Source organism: Cheilinus undulatus, linkage group 2, assembly GCF_018320785.1.
Source record: "Cheilinus undulatus linkage group 2, ASM1832078v1, whole genome shotgun sequence".
NCBI classification, from domain to species: domain Eukaryota; kingdom Metazoa; phylum Chordata; class Actinopteri; order Labriformes; family Labridae; genus Cheilinus; species Cheilinus undulatus.
The window spans coordinates 55,488,209-55,508,204 of NC_054866.1; the positions used below are offsets into that span (position 1 = coordinate 55,488,209).

Below are 19,996 nucleotides of genomic sequence, written 5' to 3' on the forward strand. Positions count from 1 at the left end.
TTCTAATTGGGTGAGAAATCACCTCCATTATGGGCGTGTTCACAGGCAGTCAGCTCATGTTTTCACCATGTGTCAAAAATAATGTATTCATTCAAATGAAACTTTATTGACTCTCCACTTCTTTGACATCCTTTCATCCACAAACCAATCACAAATAAGAACACAGTGATGTTGGCGCTTGTTTTGTGGTCATGTGATTTAGATGGCGGTGTCCCAGAACACCGTGCTGCCATGTCCGGCAGTGGAGGTGGGCGGGGCTGAGTATGGTGGCGGCTGCCTTCTCCTCCAGCTGGGAAGGATTGGCATGCTGTCCTGTTTACACAGATTCTTCTCCGGACGCTGGCGAGATTTAATCTCCCGACATAAAACACGCTTCTTCTCAATCATGTCCATCATGGTGGCGTCCCCGCAGAGCCACGGCATCTGAAACAGCAGCAGCTCCACAATCAATCAATCATTCAATGATCAATACATCCGACTACAGACAAGATGATACAATCGATCAATCACTGATCAACAAGGTACATTGTAGACAAGATGATACAGTCAATCACTGGTCAATACATAACATTAAAGAAAAGATGAAAAAAAATCAATCACTGAGCAGTACATCACAATATAGACAGGACTATATGATCAATAAATCACTGATCAATGCATAACATTAAAGATAAAATGATAGAAACCATCAATCACTGATCAATACATCACATTATCGACAAGACAATAAAACATTAAAGTAGATGATAAAATCAATCCATCAATCGCTGATCAATACAGCACATAATAGACAGGACAGTATGATACATCATGTGTTTATTTTTATATGTTACATAGGTGTGTCACTAGGTCATTTCTAACAGATATGTTTATATTTCTATCTTTATCTGTGCTTCTCTGTACGGAGTCATTTTTAGTTTCCTCTGGACCATCAGGTGATGACAGCAGGTGATTGGTAGTTGTGTCTTTTTCACCATAAGCTCCTTTTAAAGAGTTTTTATTCGAGACAATATAGTCTAGAGAGTCATAATTCAGAGTCATTCCACTTTTTTATTTCAAAGTTTCAGTCAAACTCAAATACATGGTATCTCTGAAAAAACAGATTCAATGATGTTGACTTCATGAGGATAAATAGATCAACATTTTATAGGAGTTCACCAGGAGAGCCTGGTTGGAGCTTCTGCATCAAATTTACGCTGAATACTCGCTAATGTCACCAGTACCAGAATGGCCTGCTTTATCAAGAACCACTCCACCATCACCCACGCCACCATGACCCATGCCACTGTGACCCACGTCACCATGACCCATGCCACTGTGACCCACGCCACAATGACCCATGCCACTGTGACCCACGTCACCATGACCCATGCCACTGTGACCCACGCCACAATGACCCATGCCACTGTGACCCACGTCACCATGACCCATGCCACTGTGACCCACGTCACCATGACCCATGCCACTGTGACCCACGCCACAATGACCCACGCTGCCACGATCCACGCCACCATGACCCACACTGCCATGATCCACGCTGCCATGACCCACACCGCCATGATCCACGCTGCCATGATCCACATGCTGTGACCCATGCCACCATGAAAAACAATGTAGGTCCTACACCAGTATGGGCTCTAGTTCCTTTTGAGTCTGTTTGTTGATGTCTCTCTGAAATGCTCTGCCTAAACACCACCTTGCAGCATGATTCTTTAACCAGTTTCTGACCTTGACATCACATTTTTTTTTTTTTTAAGATTTATTTTTGGGCATTTTTGTGCCTTTATTAGATAGAGGAGGACAGTGGATAGAGTCAGAAACAGGGTCAAGAGTCGGGGAGAGACATGCGGTAAAGGGCCTCAGGCCGGATCCAAACCCGGGCTGCCCGTGGACATGGGGAGTGCCTTTAACCACTAGGCCACCTGCTCCCTGACATCACATTTTTTGCTTGTTTGTGTAAAGAAAACCCACTGCATAGGGTTGATGGCCAGCCACACCTAAAAACCAGGCCTCGGTGTGTGGCTAAATTCTTGAAGGACCTATGACATATGCCTTTGCATGGAACAATGGCATGGGTCTCTGACTAGGGTTCAGGGCTAGGTAGAACAATGGCACGAGTCTCAGAGTAGGGTTCTGGGCTAGGTGAAACAATGGCATGGGTCTCTGACTAGGGTTCAGGGCTAGGTAGAACAAAGGCACGAGTCTCCGAGTAGGGTTCTGGGCTAGGTGAAACAATGGCATGGGTCTCTGACTAGGGTTCAGGGCTAGGTAGAACAATGGCACGAGTCTCAGCGTAGGGTTCAGGGCTAGGTGGAACAATGGCACGAGTCTCAGAGTAGGGTTCAGGGCTAGGTGGAACAATGGCACGAGTCTCAGAGTAGGGTTCAGGGCTAGGTAGAACAATGGCACGAGTCTCAGAGTAGGGTTCAGGGCTAGGTAGAACAATGGCAGGGATCTCTGAATCAGGTTCTTGGCTAGGTGAATCCACAGCATATCTTGAATGCAGAAGACCAAACCTGGCTGTTTTCAGAGAACAGATCCAGTTTCCTGTTTATTAGGGTGCTGGATCTAAACTGAGTGGGAGGAGTTTATATCATAGATGGAGATGGGGATTAGTTGCTAGTTTAACGTTAATGAGGGTGGGCTGAAGCTGGTTAGTTACATCCTGTAATGTCCAATAGGAAAATTATGTTGTTTTAGTTTTGATGAATGACTTTCGAAGAGATTAAATATTTTGAACATGGTGATTTTTGTTAGTTTTATCTGACTGTTAGTCAGTGTTGATATCATATCAGTAACAGTACATGAATATATCCTTCACATTTTATTCACTGTTCATGCTTCAGCTGATTGATATTTAAACATCATACACAATTGTACAAACAACATTTATACAGACATGATGCGAACATTAATACATGTGAACTTTACTGTGGGAATGAAAATCACAAACATGGGAATCGATAAAAAACAAACAAAAATCTGAGGTCAAACACAACACTTCCTAAGATGATTGTTTACAATATCTAATGTTTATGTGTTCTTTTGTTTACATAATTTGTTAAATTGATCATTTGTTTATGAGATTTATTTTCTACAAGATTGTTTATGTACAAAATCTTTTGATTACATTGTCATTTTTTAGATGATTGTTTGAATAAACAACACAGAGTCAGAGTCACTCTGATGATCAGTCAACAGTCACAGAGTCACTCTGATGATCACTCAGCAGTCACAGACTCACTCTGATGATCACTCAACAGTCACAGACTCAGTCTGATGATCACTCAACAGTCACAGACTCAGTCTGATGATCACTCAACAGTCACAGAGTCATTCTGATGATCACTCAATAGTCACAGAGTCACTCTGATGATCACTCAACAGTCATAGACTCAGTCTAATGATCACTCAACAGTCACAGACTCAGTCTGATGATCACTCAACAGTCACAGAGTCATTCTGATGACCACTCAACAGTCACAGACTCACTCTGATGATCACTCAACAGTTATAGACTCAGTCTGATGATCACTCAACAGTCACAGACTCAGTCTGATGATCACTCAACAGTCACAGAGTCATTCTGATGATCACTCAACAGTCACAGAGTCATTCTGATGATCACTCAACAGTCACAGACTCACTGATGATCACTCAGCAGTCACAGACTCACTCTGATGATCACTCAGCAGTCACAGACTCACTCTGATGATCACTCAACAGTCACAGACTCACTGATGATCACTCAACAGTCACAGACTCACTCTGATGATCACTCAACAGTCACAGACTCACTCTGATGATCACTCAACAGTCACAGACTCAGTCTGATGATCACGCAACAGTCACAGAGTTAGCAAAAGTAAAACTTTAATCTTCTTTTAATTTTCTTCTTTTTTTGTCTTCCACTGTTTTATTGAATTTCCAAACCAATAAGCAAGTGTGACATGGCTCACTGTGGTAAAGCCTCACCTCATTTTCATATGTGCACTAATAAATAGTCAGGTCAGGGGCCATGTGGGGGGAATTTGGGGTACTCAAGGTTCAAGGTTCAAGGTTCACTTTAATATCCCTGTGAAGGGCAATTTGTTTCGCAGCCAGCAGTCAAGACGTACATTCAGATCTATCATAAAAAGCAGCAATGACAACATAATAAATAGAAGCACGAGAGACTGTGTGCAATACAACAATAAAATGGCAAAAAAAACAAGAAATAACACAGGCTTTGGCTAGCTATTTAGAAAGCTGATGGCAGCAGGGACAAAAGCGCTTTGGGACTGTTGCTAAGGGTTATTTGGTCCCTGAGAAATCTGTGAGCATCCTCTGCACAGAGTCAGACCCGCTACATGTTGGCCTCAGCCATGGTTGCCCCAATCACTCATACTGTGTTTCATTAAATAGTCTGGATCCTGAAGCATAGCTGGGGGCTCAGAATACTATCTCTGCTTTTTAACAGATGATGTGGTTCTGATAAGTTCTTCTGCCATGATCTTCAGCAGGCACTGGGCTGGGATGAGGATCAGTTTTTTCTGGAGGGAGTCTAGGCTCTGCCTTAGAGAGGGTGAAGGGCTCAGAGAAAAGTCCCTGCTCCTCTGTACTGAAAAGGTCAGTTGAGGTGGTTCAGGATGCCATTTAAAAGGCTAGTAGACCAGTCAGAAGCAGGATGTCAGTCCATGTGGGACTGTGAGGGAGACAGGAGCGGGATGTCAGTCCACATAGGACCTGGAGTGAGACTGGAGCGGGATATCAGTCCATGTGGGACCTGGAGTGAGACTGGAGTCTGAGAGTGGTCTGCAGTATTGGTGGGGTCAAGCCATGCCCCTTCCTTTTTGAGGTTTCTCAGGGTGATCCCACTTCTTGTGTTTCTCTAAAACCAGACTCATGAAGATTCTGATGACTCTGATCTTTGTCTTTTTTTTGTTTCCTCTTAGTGTCCCTCCCCTACTCTGTCCAATCAGCATTGCAGGAGTCTTATTGGTCCATGCTGTTGTCAATCATAAAGTCAAACTTCTCAATAACTCACTGGAAATGAACCTCATCAGAAAAGGCGAGCTCTGGGACGTAAATCAGCACAAGAAGAAGAATCATGACAATAGCCACTAATCCGTTGATGTTGATTTGACTGTTTGCCTGTTCATTAAAACAGAGGGGGTGGAGCTTATGACCTATAATACAGCCAATTTGTCAGGGGAGGAACATCTGGCCTCAAATCCTGTAGAGTGTGGCCAGTCTTAATTTACTATATTTTTATATGTGTACATGTCTGTTTATTTGATTATTTACAGATTCAGTTTTTAAATTTTTTCTGTTTACACATTTGTTTTTATGTTCATGATTTAGTTTTTCGTATTTTTATCTGTTTTACAGGATAGTTTGTTCCCAGACTAAGTTGTCACCTTTTTAATTTACATGTTAATTATGTCATATATTTCATTGTTTATGTTTTCATGGCTTTATTTCAGTTGGATCCTGTTTAATTTTCAGTAAGCTGATTGTGTTTAAACATGGGCATGGAATTTTGATCAGTTTAACAACAGATGGAGATGGAAAGGTGAACAGAAAGACAGGTAAACAAATCAACAGGTGAGCAGACAAACAGGGGAACAGATCAACAGGTGAGCAGACAAACAGGTGAGCAGACGGATAGAACAGAGGTGTTTACTGGTGTTGTACCTGGCTGAGGGCAGGGTGTCGTTGAGGTGTCCCGCCAGGTGAAGGAACACCTGATGTAGAGGCTGAGCGGCCAAGTTTACAACCTGATTTTAAGTCTGCAGAAAAAAGACAAAAGAAACCTCACCTTTCATTCAATTCATTAGATGTTTTTATTTAATCTCAGTCATTCAGATTCATTCACTGATGGTGGAGTCAGCTTTATAAAGCATCAATCAACATGGCCACAGGCATTTAATGTTGAACTCTTGAACTTCAGAGAACATGTCTAAATGTGCTTCATTGGTAGATGACATGAAGAATTCACCTGTTCCTCCTCCTGACAGCATCATGGTCGGGCTCACTGACGTTCTCCCCATCCTTGCTGAAGATGGACTGGACTGTCCAGCTCTGTCTTTACTGTGTTGTCTAGGCAGAGATCTGGAGTCTCCTAGAGAGATATGACACAATCACACATCAACAGAGCAAGGTGATGCAGCATTCACCTTCATTGTCTCTGCCCTTTCTTCATCATTGGTCTTCCTGAGCTAATGATTCAGTGCTTTATGTAGTAGTTATGTTAATACTCTACTACTTTTAATACTAATAATGCTAATACTTATACTGCTCATATTTACCTTCACTGTCTTTGCTCTTCCTCCCTCCTTTCTTCATTGCCGGTCTTCCTGAGGTAAACGGGTCATTGAAATCGTCCAATGGGCTTGTTGGCGTCTGTGACCTCATGGACACGTTCTGCATGGAGCCATGGGTGGAGGAGGAGTCACTGAGTTTGGCCCCTCCATCCCCCGCCCTGTGGGAGGAGGAGGAAGAAGATGAGGAAGAGCGAGGCATACTTCCTCCTGCCATGAGAACGTCATAAGGTGGCGGTCTCTTCAAACTCAGAGGAGTCAAAGAGCGCCCCATGCTGACTGGAGATGGGCAAGCTGATTGGCTGCGAGGGTAACCATGACCGCTGTGGGAGGAGCCAGCAGACTTATAAAAGTTGGAGGGGAGAGGTGGGGCAGATGAGCGGCCAGAGGACGTGATGGTGTGGGTAGAGGGCAGATCCTGGTCCCGGTTTCGTTCTCTGTCCGGATCCCGCTCTCGTTCTTTCCGCTTGTGGCTGGAGCTCAGGGGCTGTTCCACACTACCTGACTTGCTGTATGAGACATTGTCCATCATGGGTATGTGGGTGATGTCCAGGGGGGTGAGGGGGGACTCATCAGAGTTTGGGGAGCACTGAGCAGGAGCAGGGGGGAAGACAAGCAGTGGCGGGCGATGGGTCAGGAGGTTGGGGAATGGAGGGGGGATGTCAAACACAGAATCCCGAGCTGACCAGACCTCAGGATCCATGATAGCAGAGTGCCCCTCTTGCAAAAATTCCTCCATCGGGTACTTCATCTCCTCGTACACAGACTCACTCTGCTCATCCTCCAAAGCCTCCTGACCTTTCATCTCTCTCAAGATGTTTCCTACCATCTCAATATACACCGGTTCCTCATCATCTATATCATGGGACACAGAACTCTGAGTCTGAGACAAAGAATTGTCCCAACGCAGCAATGACTTCTTGTTCCCATGGGTTTGTATGTAAGATTCATCAAAGGAAGTGCTAAGCTGAGTGTTTGGGTTCCGTTTGGGTTTAGGTGGAGGCATCCTCTTCAGGTCTTCAGCATGCAGGTGGTCCCGAGCTGCGAGACAGGGAGACAGACAGGTTAGACAGACACTTAGACAGCCTAAGTGTCCCCAGGTGTTCCCAGGTGTCAGATGTGCCAAGTAGGTGTCAGTTGTGACCGGTAGATGTCTGGTGTGCCAGGGTGTCAGGTAGCCCTGGTGTCAGGTGTGCCCAGATGTCAGCTGTGCCCAGTAGTCGTCAGGTGTGACAAGTTGGTGTTAGGTGTGCCCAGGTGTTAGTGTTGCACAGTAGGTGCCAGGTGCACCCAGATGTGCCTAGGTGTCAGGTTTGTCCTGTAGATGTCATGTTTGCCCAGGTGTCAGATGTGCCCAGTATTTGTTAAGTGTCAGGGATTGCCCAGTATTTGTTAGGTGAGCCCAGGTGTCAGGTGTGCCCAGGTGTTGGTGTTGCCCGGTAGGTGTGAGGTGTGCCCAGATGAGCCCAGGTGTCAGGTTTGTCCTGTAGGTGTCATGGTTGCCTAGGTGTCAGGTGTGCCCAGGTATCAGGTGTGCTCAGCAGGTGTTAGGTATGCCCAGGTGTCAGATGTGCCTAGTAGGTGTCAGGTGTGCCCAGTTGTCGGTGTTGCCCAGTAGGTGTCAAGTCTGCCCAGATGTGCCCAGGTGTCAGGTTTGTCCTGTAGGTGTCATGTTTGCTCAGGTTTCAGGTGTGCCCAGTAGGTGTTATGTTTGCCCAGGTGTAAGATGTGCCCAGGTGTCAGGTGTGCCCAGCAGGTGTTAGGTGCGCCAGTAGGTGCCAGGTGTACACAGGTGTCAGGTGTGCCCAGTAAGTGTCAGCGTTGCCCAGGTGTCAGGTGTTTAGCAGCATTCATACCTTCAGCCTGCTCCAGGATCTCCTGGATCTCTTGGCCGTCCCTCTTGCTGACAGTAGACCCATTCATTGTCTCAGAGCTGTTGCTCAATTTAGTGCTGGGGTCTCGTTTGGGTTTGGGTGGGGGTAGTTTGGGGTTTTGGGTTGACTCCTCGTCCACTCCACCTACTGAGTGGAGGGACTGTGATCGGACGGTGAATCCCGGACTGGGAGGTGGCAGACGGTCCTGTGGTGGTGGCATGGTCATGAATCCCATCCTGAAATGTTTTCCAGTATAAGCCCCTTCTGTTACCATGGCAACATCTTCACCCATCCTGAATGGACCAATAAAAAAAGTTTATTCATATGAATGTATCATAAAGCTTCTATAAATTCTACACTCCTCTTAATTTATTCTTAGGACAGATAGATAGATGGGAAGATAGATGGATGGATGGATGGATGGATGGATGATGGATGGATGATGGATAGACAGATAGATAGATAGATAGATAGATAGATAGATAGATGGATAGATAGATAGATAGATAGATAGATAGATAGATAGATAGATTCTATATGCTTATCTATGGGATCAACATCGCTACCCACTACACTAGCACCCTAACCACTATCAGAACCTTCACCATCACAATTCAATGGAGAGACCCATGGATGGACCATTGGAGGGACCAGTCCACTGACCAATGAACAGTCTCTGGGATGGACCATTGGAAAGACCAGTCCATAGACCAATGAACAGTCCCATGGATGGACCATTGGAGGGACCAGTCCATAGACCAATGAACAGTCTCTTGGATGGACAATTGGAAAGACCAGTCCATAGACCAACGAACAGTCCCATGGATGGACCATTGGAGGGACCATTCCATAGACTAATAAACAGTCTCTTGGATGGACAATTGGAAAGACCAGTCCATAGACCAATGAACAGTCCCATGGATGGACCATTGGAGGGACCAGTTGATGGACCAATGAACAGTCCTATGGATTGACCGTTAGAGAGACCAGTGGATAGACCAATGAACAGTCACATGGATAGACCATTAAACGGGCCAGTCCATAGACCAATGAACAGTCTCTTGGATGGACCATTGGATAGACCAATGAACAGTCCCATGGATGGACCACTGGAGGGACCAGTCCATAGACCAATGAACAGTCTCTTGGATGGACCATTGGAAAGACCAGTCCATAGACCAATGAACAGTCCCATGGATGGACCATTGGAGGGACCATTCCATAGACCAATGAACAGTCTCTGGGATGGACCATTGGAAAGACCAGTCCATAGACCAATGAACAGTCCCATGGATGGACCATTGGAGGGACCAGTTGATGGACCAATGAACAGTCTCTTGGATGGACCATTGGAAAGACCAGTCCATAGACCAATGAACAGTCCCATGGATGGACCATTGGAGGGACCAGTTGATGGACCAATGAACGGTCCTATGGATTGACCGTTAGAGAGACCAGTGGATAGACCAATGAACAGTCCTATGGATTGACCGTTAGAGAGACCAGTGGATAGACCAATGAACAGTCCCATGGATGGACCATTGGAGGGACCAGTTGATGGACCAATGAACAGTCCTATGGATTGACCGTTAGAGAGACCAGTGGATAGACCAATGAACAGTTTTATGGATGGACCATTGGAGGTCTTTATGCAACTGTTTGTTCATGGCAACAACCCAAAACAATGACAGATAATGTCCAAACATTTTCCATATTAACCTCAAAGATACTGAAAGCTCAAAAATCTGCTGAGAGCATAACATGCTTAACTCAAGCCCATCAAGGAGAAAATTACCTTAATGTCACATTACTGAATTATACCACAATGTAGAGTCCACCCTCAGACTTCTTAGAAGTTAACTCTTCTGTTGTTCTCAGCAGCTCAACACAGAACAGCAGATCTCACCATCACACATATTCATAAAGGACATGGTCAGTTAAGGTTAAATCACTCGATGATCATTCCTGGATTCTTCACACTTAAAGCAGAGAATTTCAGCCTCACATGGGGGAAATAAAGTCTCTCAGAAACATCCCATTACACCATGAGGACTCACAACAGGTTGATAGAAATATGAGAGAATAAATACAGGTAGAGAATTACACTACAGATTCCTGGGAGAAGTCAAGTCTTTAGTGAGAGCAGACATGAAGACCGGAGAGTCTTTTAGGATTTTACTAACGATTATGGCTCTCTAAGTTCATCAGTGCAGCCATAGGATAAATTAGTTCTAGAACCTCATCGTCCACGATATTAATTGTCAACAATCCGTAGCCGTTCATTTAGCAGCCACTGTTGAAAGTCTGCTGCTTGCGGAGCTGTCTGAGCGTCCCCATGGTAAACCGTCCAGCATGGCCTGGAACCGTTCAGAAGTCTCTGTCCTTTATCATTTCTGCTCGCAGGTACCCATCTCTACGGCACTACTTCTTGATCTCACAAACTTCAGGATGGGTCAAGGGTCATGCAGATCACGTGTGCGTTAATTGTTTGACAAAAACAATGGTGGCATTTAAATGAATATGATTTCATGTGTTAATAATGATGTGAATTTCGACGGCCCTAAAATATTTATTATAATAAGTTTATAATATTTATGTTTTTATTTGTTCCCTTTTTCTCTCCACAGAGGGTTAGGGTAGGGGAGGATTGTTTTTTGTCCTCTGTATTTACAACAAGAGCTCTGCTGGAGATTCCCTTTTCTGGGAGCAGCAGCTGATTGGTGGACCCACCTGGACAGGTATCTGCTGAGTCAAACACTCTGATGACCATCATGGACTCAAACATTTGCTGCTGTTTCATTCAACTTTTTGCTTCATGAGCACTCACTGGCTGGCCCCTGGTGTCTTTATGAAAGAGCCTGCCGCCATCTTTGGGCCTCAGATATCCTCTCTGCTATTTTAAGATTCATCTGTATTTTCAACTGTGACATACACTGTTAGAAAAAGAGATCTGATTTCCTGTCTGTCACTTTGAACCTGCTAAAATATTTGATCACTCTGATGTTTTCTGGATTCTGACCTCTTTATGGCTTCTTCCTGTCGTCTCTTCTTCTGGTGTTTTTCCTGCAGGTAAGTCCAGTTGGTCTGGTTACGGATCCGGTCGCTCTCACGGGCGATATCTGAAGCATTTTGGATTACCAGACCGTCGTAGGTCCGAAGGCCGCTGTCCTCCACGTACTGAAAAAACCTCCTGAAGGAGGACGCCTCCTCCTGAGAGGTCATGACTCCTAAAGACCTGAAGAAGGATCAGAGGAAAGAGTTGAACCATAAACTCATCAAACCTTAACCCCAACCAAGTTTACACCTAACTCTTAAGGATCAGAGAGACCAGGTCCAACCCCAACTAAGTCTAAACCTAACCCTTAAGGATCAGAGAGACCAGGTCCAACCCCAACTAAGTCTAAACTTAACCGTTAAGGATCAGAGAGACCAGGTCCAACCCCAAACTAGTGCAAACCTAACCCTAAAGGATCAGAGAGACCAGGTCCAACCCCAGCCAAGTTTACACCTAACCCTTAAGGATCAGAGAGACCAGGTCCAACCCCAACCAAGTCTAAACCTAACCGCTAAGGATCAGAGAGACCAGGTCCAACCCCAAACTAGTGCAAACCTAACCCTTAAGGATCAGAGAGACCAGGTCCAACCCCAGCCAAGTTTACACCTAACCCTTAAGGATCAGAGAGACCAGGTCCAAACCCAACCAAGTCTAAACCTAACCGCTAAGGATCAGAGAGACCAGGTCCAACCCCAAACTAGTGCAAACCTAACCCTTAAGGATCAGAGAGACCAGGTCCAATCCCAACCAAGTCTACACCTAACCACTAAGGATCAGAGAGACCGAGTCCAATCCCAACCTAGTGCAACCCTAACCCTTAAGAATCAGAGAGACTGAGTCCAACCCTGATCTATTCTAACCCTAACCCTTAAGAAACAGAGAGACCAATCCAACCCCGACCTGGGTAACCATTACTCTTAAAGATGTTGACCTGTATTTAAACCTGTATTAGAGTATCATATATGGGTATGTGTTATTTAGAATTATGTATCAACATGTATTATATCAGTGTCTTATGTAGGGATCTGTCTGACCTCTTTTGTAATTCTCTTTATCAGTGTCTAATACATGGGTCTATCTGGCCTCTTCTGTAATTCTCTAGATTAGTGTCTAATACATGGGTCTATCTGACCTCTTCTGTAATTCTCTTTATCAGCGTATAATACATGTGTCTATCTGACCTCTTCTGTGATTCTCTAGATCAGTGTCTAATACATGGGTCTATCTGACCTCTTCTGTAATTCTCTTTATCAGCGTATAATACATGTGTCTATCTGACCTCTTCTGTGATTCTCTAGATCAGTGTCTAATACATGGGTCTATCTGACCTCTTCTGTAATTCTCTAGATTAGTGTCTAATACATGGGTCTATCTGACCTCTTCTGTAATTCTCTTTATCAGCGTATAATAGATGTGTCTATCTGACCTCTTCTGTGATTCTCTAGATCAGTATCTAATACATGGGTCTATCTGACCTCTTCTGTAATTCTCTAGATCAGTGTCTAATACATGGGTCTATCTGACCTCTTCTGTAATTCTCTTTATCAGCGTATAATACATGTGTCTATCTGACCTTTTCTGTAATTCTCTTTATCAGCGTATAATACATGTGTCTATCTGACCTCTTCTGTGATTCTCTAGATCAGTGTCTAATACATGGGTCTATCTGACCTCTTCTGTAAATCTCTTTATCAGCGTATAATACATGTGTCTATCTGACCTCTTCTGTGATTCTCTAGATCAGTGTCTAATACATGGGTCTATCTGACCTCTTCTGTAATTCTCTAGATCAGTGTCTAATACATGGGTCTATCTGACCTCTTCTGTAATTGTCTTTATCAGTGTCTAATACATGGGTCTATCTGACCTCTTCTGTAATTCTCTTTATCAGCGTATAATACATGGGTCTATCTGACCTCTTCTGTAATTCTCTTTATCAGCGTATAATACATGGGTCTATCTGACCTCTTCTGTAATTCTCTATTATATCAATGTCTGATTTTTAGGTCTATTTGACCTCTATTGTTTTTCTCTTTTCTATCAGTGCTCTATCAGTATGAATTATAAAATAAAAAAAAAAACATTTTGGCATATGTTTATTGAAACCTTTGACTTTTTTCTTGACATTTCAACTTGAATCTCAAAGTGCTCAGAATATTTTTTGTGATGACACATTTGACAATATTATGATTATTCTGTGATAACTGATTGATCACTGAGGACTAAATATCTGTGTTTGGAGATTAGATCCATGTCAATATCTTTTTTCAGTGTTTTTATTTTAATAAATTTTATAAGGATAAACACTAGGAAACAACATGCCTGAAGCATGTGTCAATATCTAAATGTTAAAATTCAATAACAGAATTCATAAACATTTAGCTAATTAGAAGAAAAATCCAGAAAAAAAGACTCTCTCTCCTCCCCCACTGTCTCCATCCAAGGATCTAAAAATAGAGCAGGGAGTCAGCTGTTGGTTACCTAGCAACAGCAGCATCTCTCAGTGGCGTATGATGTAATCCTTCCTGTCCATGATGGGGGGAGTACAACAAGGGAAAGGAGGTGGAGATGAGCAGAGGAGGGGAGGAACATAGAAGGAAATAAAAGTAATTTATAGAGGAGAGAACAGGGTAGTAGTAAAACAACAAAATTCTCCCCTTACACCAGTACCTAGACCACTAACAGCACCGTCACCATCACTGCCCCTCACACCAGTACCTAGACCACTAACAGCACCGTCACCATCACTGCCCCTCACATCAGTACCTAGACAACTAATAGCACCGTCACCATCACTGCCCCTCACACCAGTACCTAGACCACTAACAGCACCGTCACCGTCACTGCCCCTCACACCAGTACCTAGACCACTAACAGCACCGTCACCGTCACTGCCCCTCACACCAGTACCTAGACCACTAACAGCACCGTCACCATCACTGCCCCTCACATCAGTACCTAGACCACTAACAGCACCGTCACCGTCACTGCCCCTCACACCAGTACCTAGACCACTAACAGCACCGTCACCGTCACTGCCCCTCACACCAGTACCTAGACCACTAACAGCACCGTCACCATCACTGCCCCTCACACCAGTACCTAGACCACTAACAGCACCGTCACCGTCACTGCCCCTCACATCAGTACCTAGACCACTAATAGCACCGTCACCGTCACTGCCCCTCACACCAGTACCTAGACCACTAACAGCACCGTCACCGTCACTGCCCCTCACACCAGTACCTAGACCACTAACAGCACCGTCACCGTCACTGCCCCTCACACCAGTGCCTAGACCACTAACAGCACCGTCACCGTCACTGCCCCTCACATCAGTACCTAGACCACTAACAGCACCGTCACCGTCACTGCCCCTCACACCAGTACCTAGACCACTAACAGCACCGTCACCGTCACTGCCCCTCACACCAGTGCCTAGACCACTAACAGCACCGTCACCGTCACTGCCCCTCACATCAGTACCTAGACCACTAACAGCACTGTCACCATCACTGCCCCTCACACCAGTACCTAGACCACTAACAGCACTGTCACCATCACTGCCCCTCACATCAGTACCTAGACCACTATCAGCACCGTCACACATGGACCTATGACACATATGGAACCATCTCACACATGGAAGTATGACACACATGGAACTTGACACACAGGGAACAATTACACAGATGGATATATGACACTCATGGAACTATGACATGCATGGAACCATCCCACACATGAAAATATGACACACATGGACCTATGGCACACATGGAACTATGTCAAACATGGAACTATGACAAACATTGAACTATGGCACAGGCCTAACTATGACACACATGGACCTGTGACACACATGAACTATGACCCACATGAAAGTATGACACATATGGAACTATGACACACACAGAGGTATGACAAACATGGAACTGTGACTCACATAGAACAATGAAACACATGGGTGTCTGAAACAAATGGAATTTTGACACACATGGAACTATGACAGACATGGAAGTTTTACACACGTGGAACTATGAAACACATGGATCTATGACATATATGGAAATATGACACATACTTCATGTGTTTCATAGTTCCATGTGTTTCCTAGTTCCATATGTGTCAAAGAGCCACATGAAACTCGGAAACATATGGATCTATGACACACATAGAACAATGACACACATGAAGTATGACACACATGGATCTATGAAACACATGAAGTATGACACACATGGCTCTTTGACACATATGGAACTAGGAAACACATGGAACTATGACACATGGAACTCGGAAACATATGGATCTATGACACACATGGATCTATGACACACATAGAACAATGACACACATGAAGTATGACACACATGGATCTATGACACATGGAACTATGACACACAGTGATCTATGACACACATGGATCTATGACACACATGGAACTATGACACACATGAAGTATGACACACATGGATCTATGACACATGGAACTATGAAACACATGGATCTATGACACACATGGATCTATGAGACACATGGAACTATGACACATGAAACAATTACACGCATGGAACTATATCCCACATGGAACAATGACACACATGGAACTATTACACACATGGAACTATGACACATGGAACAATTACAGGCATGGACCAATCACACACATGGACCTATGGCACACATCGAACTATGACACATGGAACAGTAACAGGCATGGACCAATCTCAGACATGGAACTATGATACACATGGAACAGTTACATGTATGGAACTATCACACACATGGAACTATGACACACATGGACCTATGTCACACATGGAACTATGACAGATGGAACAATTACAGGCACGGACCAATCACACACATGGAACTATGACACACATGGAACTATGACACACATGGAACTATGAAACACATGGACCTATGGCACATGGAACTATGACACATGGAACAATTAAGTGCATAGAACTCTGACACACATGGACCTATGTCACACATGGAACTATGACACACATGGAACTATGACACACATGGACCTATGGCCCACATGGAACTATGACACAAATGGACCTATGGCCCACATGGAACTATGACACACATGGACGTATGAAACACATGGGCCTATGGCACATTGAACAATGACACATGGAACAATTACAGGCATGGAACTATCACACACATGGAACTATGGCCCACATGGACCTACGGCACATGGAACTATGACACATGTAAATATGACACACATGGAACTATGACACACATGGAACTATGAAACACATGGAACTATGACACACATGGGACTATGAAACACATGGACCTATGGCACATGGAACTATGACAGATGGAACAATTAAGGGCATGGGATTATGACAAACGGAAGTATGACACACATGGATCTATGACACATGGATCTATGACACACAGGGAACTATCACACACATGGAACTATGGATCACATGGACCTACGGCACACATGGAACTATGACACGTAAATATGACACACATGGAACTATGAAACACATGGAACTATGACACACATGGGACTATGAAACACATGGACCTATGGCACATGGAACTATGACAGATGGAACAATTAAGGGCATGGGATTATGACAAACGGAAGTATGACACACATGGATCTATGACACATGGATCTATGACACACAGGGAACTATCACACACATGGAACTATGGATCACATGGAACTATGAAACACATGGACCTATGGCACATGGAACTATGACACATGGAACAATTAAGGGCATGGGACTATGACACACAGAAGTATGACACACATGGAAGTATTACACACATGGATCTATGACACATGGTTCTTTGACACAGGGAACTATCACACACATGGAACTATGGATCACATGGAACTATGAAACACATGGACCTATGGCACATGGAACTATGACACATAGAACAATAACAGGCATGGAACTATCACAAACATGGACCTATGAAACACATGGACCTGTGGCACATGGATCTACGACACACATGGAACTATGACACACATGGAAATATGACACACATGGAAATATGACACATGGATCTATGACACATGGAACTATCACAAACATGGAACTATGAAAAACATGGACCTATGGCATATGGAACTATGACACACATGGATCTATGACACATGGATCTATGACACACATGGAACTATCACAAACATGGATCTATGACACACATGGAAGTTTGACACAAATGGAACCACGAAATACGTGGACATTTGAAAGATAATTCTTTTTTCCATGAACACTTGTAGACTTATTTCAAATTGTAAGTGGAAGGACGTGTACCTGTTCAGACTTAGAGTCCATCCATTTCAATTTTTTTCGTCTGAAGTCTCCTTTTTCTCCTTCGATGTCTACCTTCTTTTTATCCCTGTTGATTTTGTTTCCTTGTTTTCTTGCTTGTTTCCTTATCTCTCTGTTTTTCACTTGTTATGTGTCATTATCTCCCTGTTTGTCACCTTGAATGTATCTCTGTTTCCTTGTTTGTCTCCTTGTTTTCTTGTTTGTCTCCTTGTTTCCTTGTATGTGCCCTTGTTTCCTAACTTCTCCTGATTTCTTTCCTGTTGTCTGTCCTAGTTTCCTTGTATGGGTTTTTTGTCTCCTAACTTCTCCTTGTATCTTTGTTTTTATCTGTCCTAGTTTGCTTGTATGTGTCCTTGTCTCCTTGTTTGTCTATCTGTTTCCTTATTTCTCCCCTTTTATTTGTCCTTTTCTCCTTGTATGTGTCCTTGATTCCTTGTTTATCTCCTTGATTCCTTTCTATGTCTACTTTTTTCCAGCGTTGTCTCCTTGTATGTGGCCTTGTTTTCTTTTTAGCTTCTTGTTTCCTTTCACAGCTCTTTTATCTGTCCTTGTTTCCTTGTATGTTCCCTTGTTTCCAAACTAGTCTCCTTGTATATCTCCTTTTATTTGTCCTTGTTTCCTTTTGTGTGCCCTTGTTTCTTTGTATGTCTCCTCTTATAATTCCCCGTCTTATTGTATGTGTCCTTGTTTCCTTGTATGTCTCCTCTTATATGTCCTTGTCTTCATGTATGTGTCCTTGTTTCCTTGTGTCTCCTTGTATGTGTTCTTGTTTCTTTATAAGTGTCTTTGTTTCCTGGTTTTCTTGTATGCCTCCTTGTATCTGTCCTCATTTCCTAGCTGGTCCCCTTGTTTGTCTCCTTTTATCTCCTTGTCTCCTTGTATGTGTCCTTATTTCCTGGTTTCCTTGTATGTATCCTTGTATACGTCCTTGTCTCCTTGTCTGTTTTTCTCTCCCTTAGAGCCTCCTCCTATTTCCTCCTCTGTCCTGTATTTCTCTATCTACCTCCTTGTCTCCTTTCTTCTTTTGCTCCTCTTTTCCTCCTGCTGTCATCCCTCTCGTCTCTCCCTCTCCTCCCTGTCCTCTTCTTCGTTTAGCCGCTGAACAAAGATGGAGTGATGAAGCTTTTTGTCGTTCTCTCTGCGGCTCAGAGGAAACGATGACTTGCCGTCATTCTGGTCTGCGGTGGCGTTAATCCACATCCACCCTTCAACACCTCCTTCTTCTCGTCCTTCCTCTCCTACGTTCCTCCATCTCTCTGTCTCGCCATCCTCCTGTCAGAAATCCTCACACACTCACGCATTCACGCACTCACACAGCAGCCACAGGAAACGAGAGGCCGAAACCACGGCAACCTGACAGCATCCTCAGCCGGCTCCTGCGACTCCTCCCCTCTGCTGTGATCGAGCGAGAGAGAGAGGGAGGGGGAGTGGGGGAATAGTGTGACACTGTCTTCTTCAATCTGCTTCTTCATTTCAGTGTCCTCAACATTACATGAGTCTCAGACTTGTTGTCAGTCTAAATGTATCAATCAATCAATCAATCAATCAATCAATCAATCAGGTTTATGTGTCGTTTGTCTACATTTTAAATACATTTACCTGAAAGACATGAACACTAAATGAAGGTCTGAGCTGTTCGAAGAACCAAAGACCAGAAACCTGGATAAAAACCAGACAGGTAGGTTTCATCAATAGTCTGGTCCTGATCCAGGCTTATCATCAGTCTGGTCCTGATCCAGGTTTATCACCAGTCTGGTCCTGATCCAGGTTTACCGTCAGTCTGGTCCTGATCCAAGTTTATCATCAGCCTGGTTCTGGTCCAGGTTTGCCTTCAGTCTGGTCCTGATCCAGGTTTAACATCAGTCTAGTCCTGATCCAGGTTTAACATCAGTCTGGTCCTGAGCCAGGGTTTTACATCAGTCTGGTCCTGATCCAGGTTTAACATCAGTCTGGTTTTGGTCCAGATTTATTGTCAGTCTGGTCCTGATCCAGGTTTATCATCAGTCTGGTCCTGATCCAGGTCTATCGTCAGTCTGGTCATGATCTAGGTTTACCATGATTCTGGTCCGGATCAAGGTTTATCATCAGTCTGGTCCTGATCCAGGGTTTTACATCAGTCTGGTCCTGATCCAGGTTTATCATCAGTCTGGTTCTGATCCAGGTTTGTGTCCTGGGTCTCTGTGTCCCACATCTTTTTGTCCTAGGTCTTTGTGTCCTGGGTCTTTGTGACCTGGATCTATGTGTCCTAGGTCTTCGTGACCTGAGTCTTTGTCCTGGATCTCTGTGTCCCAGGCCTTTGTGACCTTGGTCTCTGTGTCTTAGGTCTTTGTGACCTGTGTCTCTGTGTCTTAGGTCTTTGTGACCTGTGTCTCTGTGTCCTAGGTCTTTGTGACCTGGGTCCCTGTGTCCTAGGTCTTTGTAAACTGG

General features: G+C 44.1%; 1 protein-coding gene across 1 annotated transcript; it reads right to left on the bottom strand.

Moving 5' to 3' along the window:
* Positions 1-90: 90 nt before the first annotated feature.
* On the bottom strand, positions 91-18,870 carry nyap2a (neuronal tyrosine-phosphorylated phosphoinositide-3-kinase adaptor 2a). Its single transcript, XM_041810844.1, has 7 exons — positions 17,552-18,870; positions 11,196-11,411; positions 8,159-8,469; positions 6,291-7,343; positions 5,981-6,103; positions 5,677-5,771; positions 91-423 (listed from the first exon to the last, which is right to left on the bottom strand). Exons 2-7 carry the CDS (start codon positions 11,396-11,398, stop codon positions 199-201), a joined length of 2,010 nt encoding a protein of 669 aa, XP_041666778.1. The 5' UTR covers positions 11,399-11,411; positions 17,552-18,870; the 3' UTR covers positions 91-198.
* Positions 18,871-19,996: the final 1,126 nt, after the last annotated feature.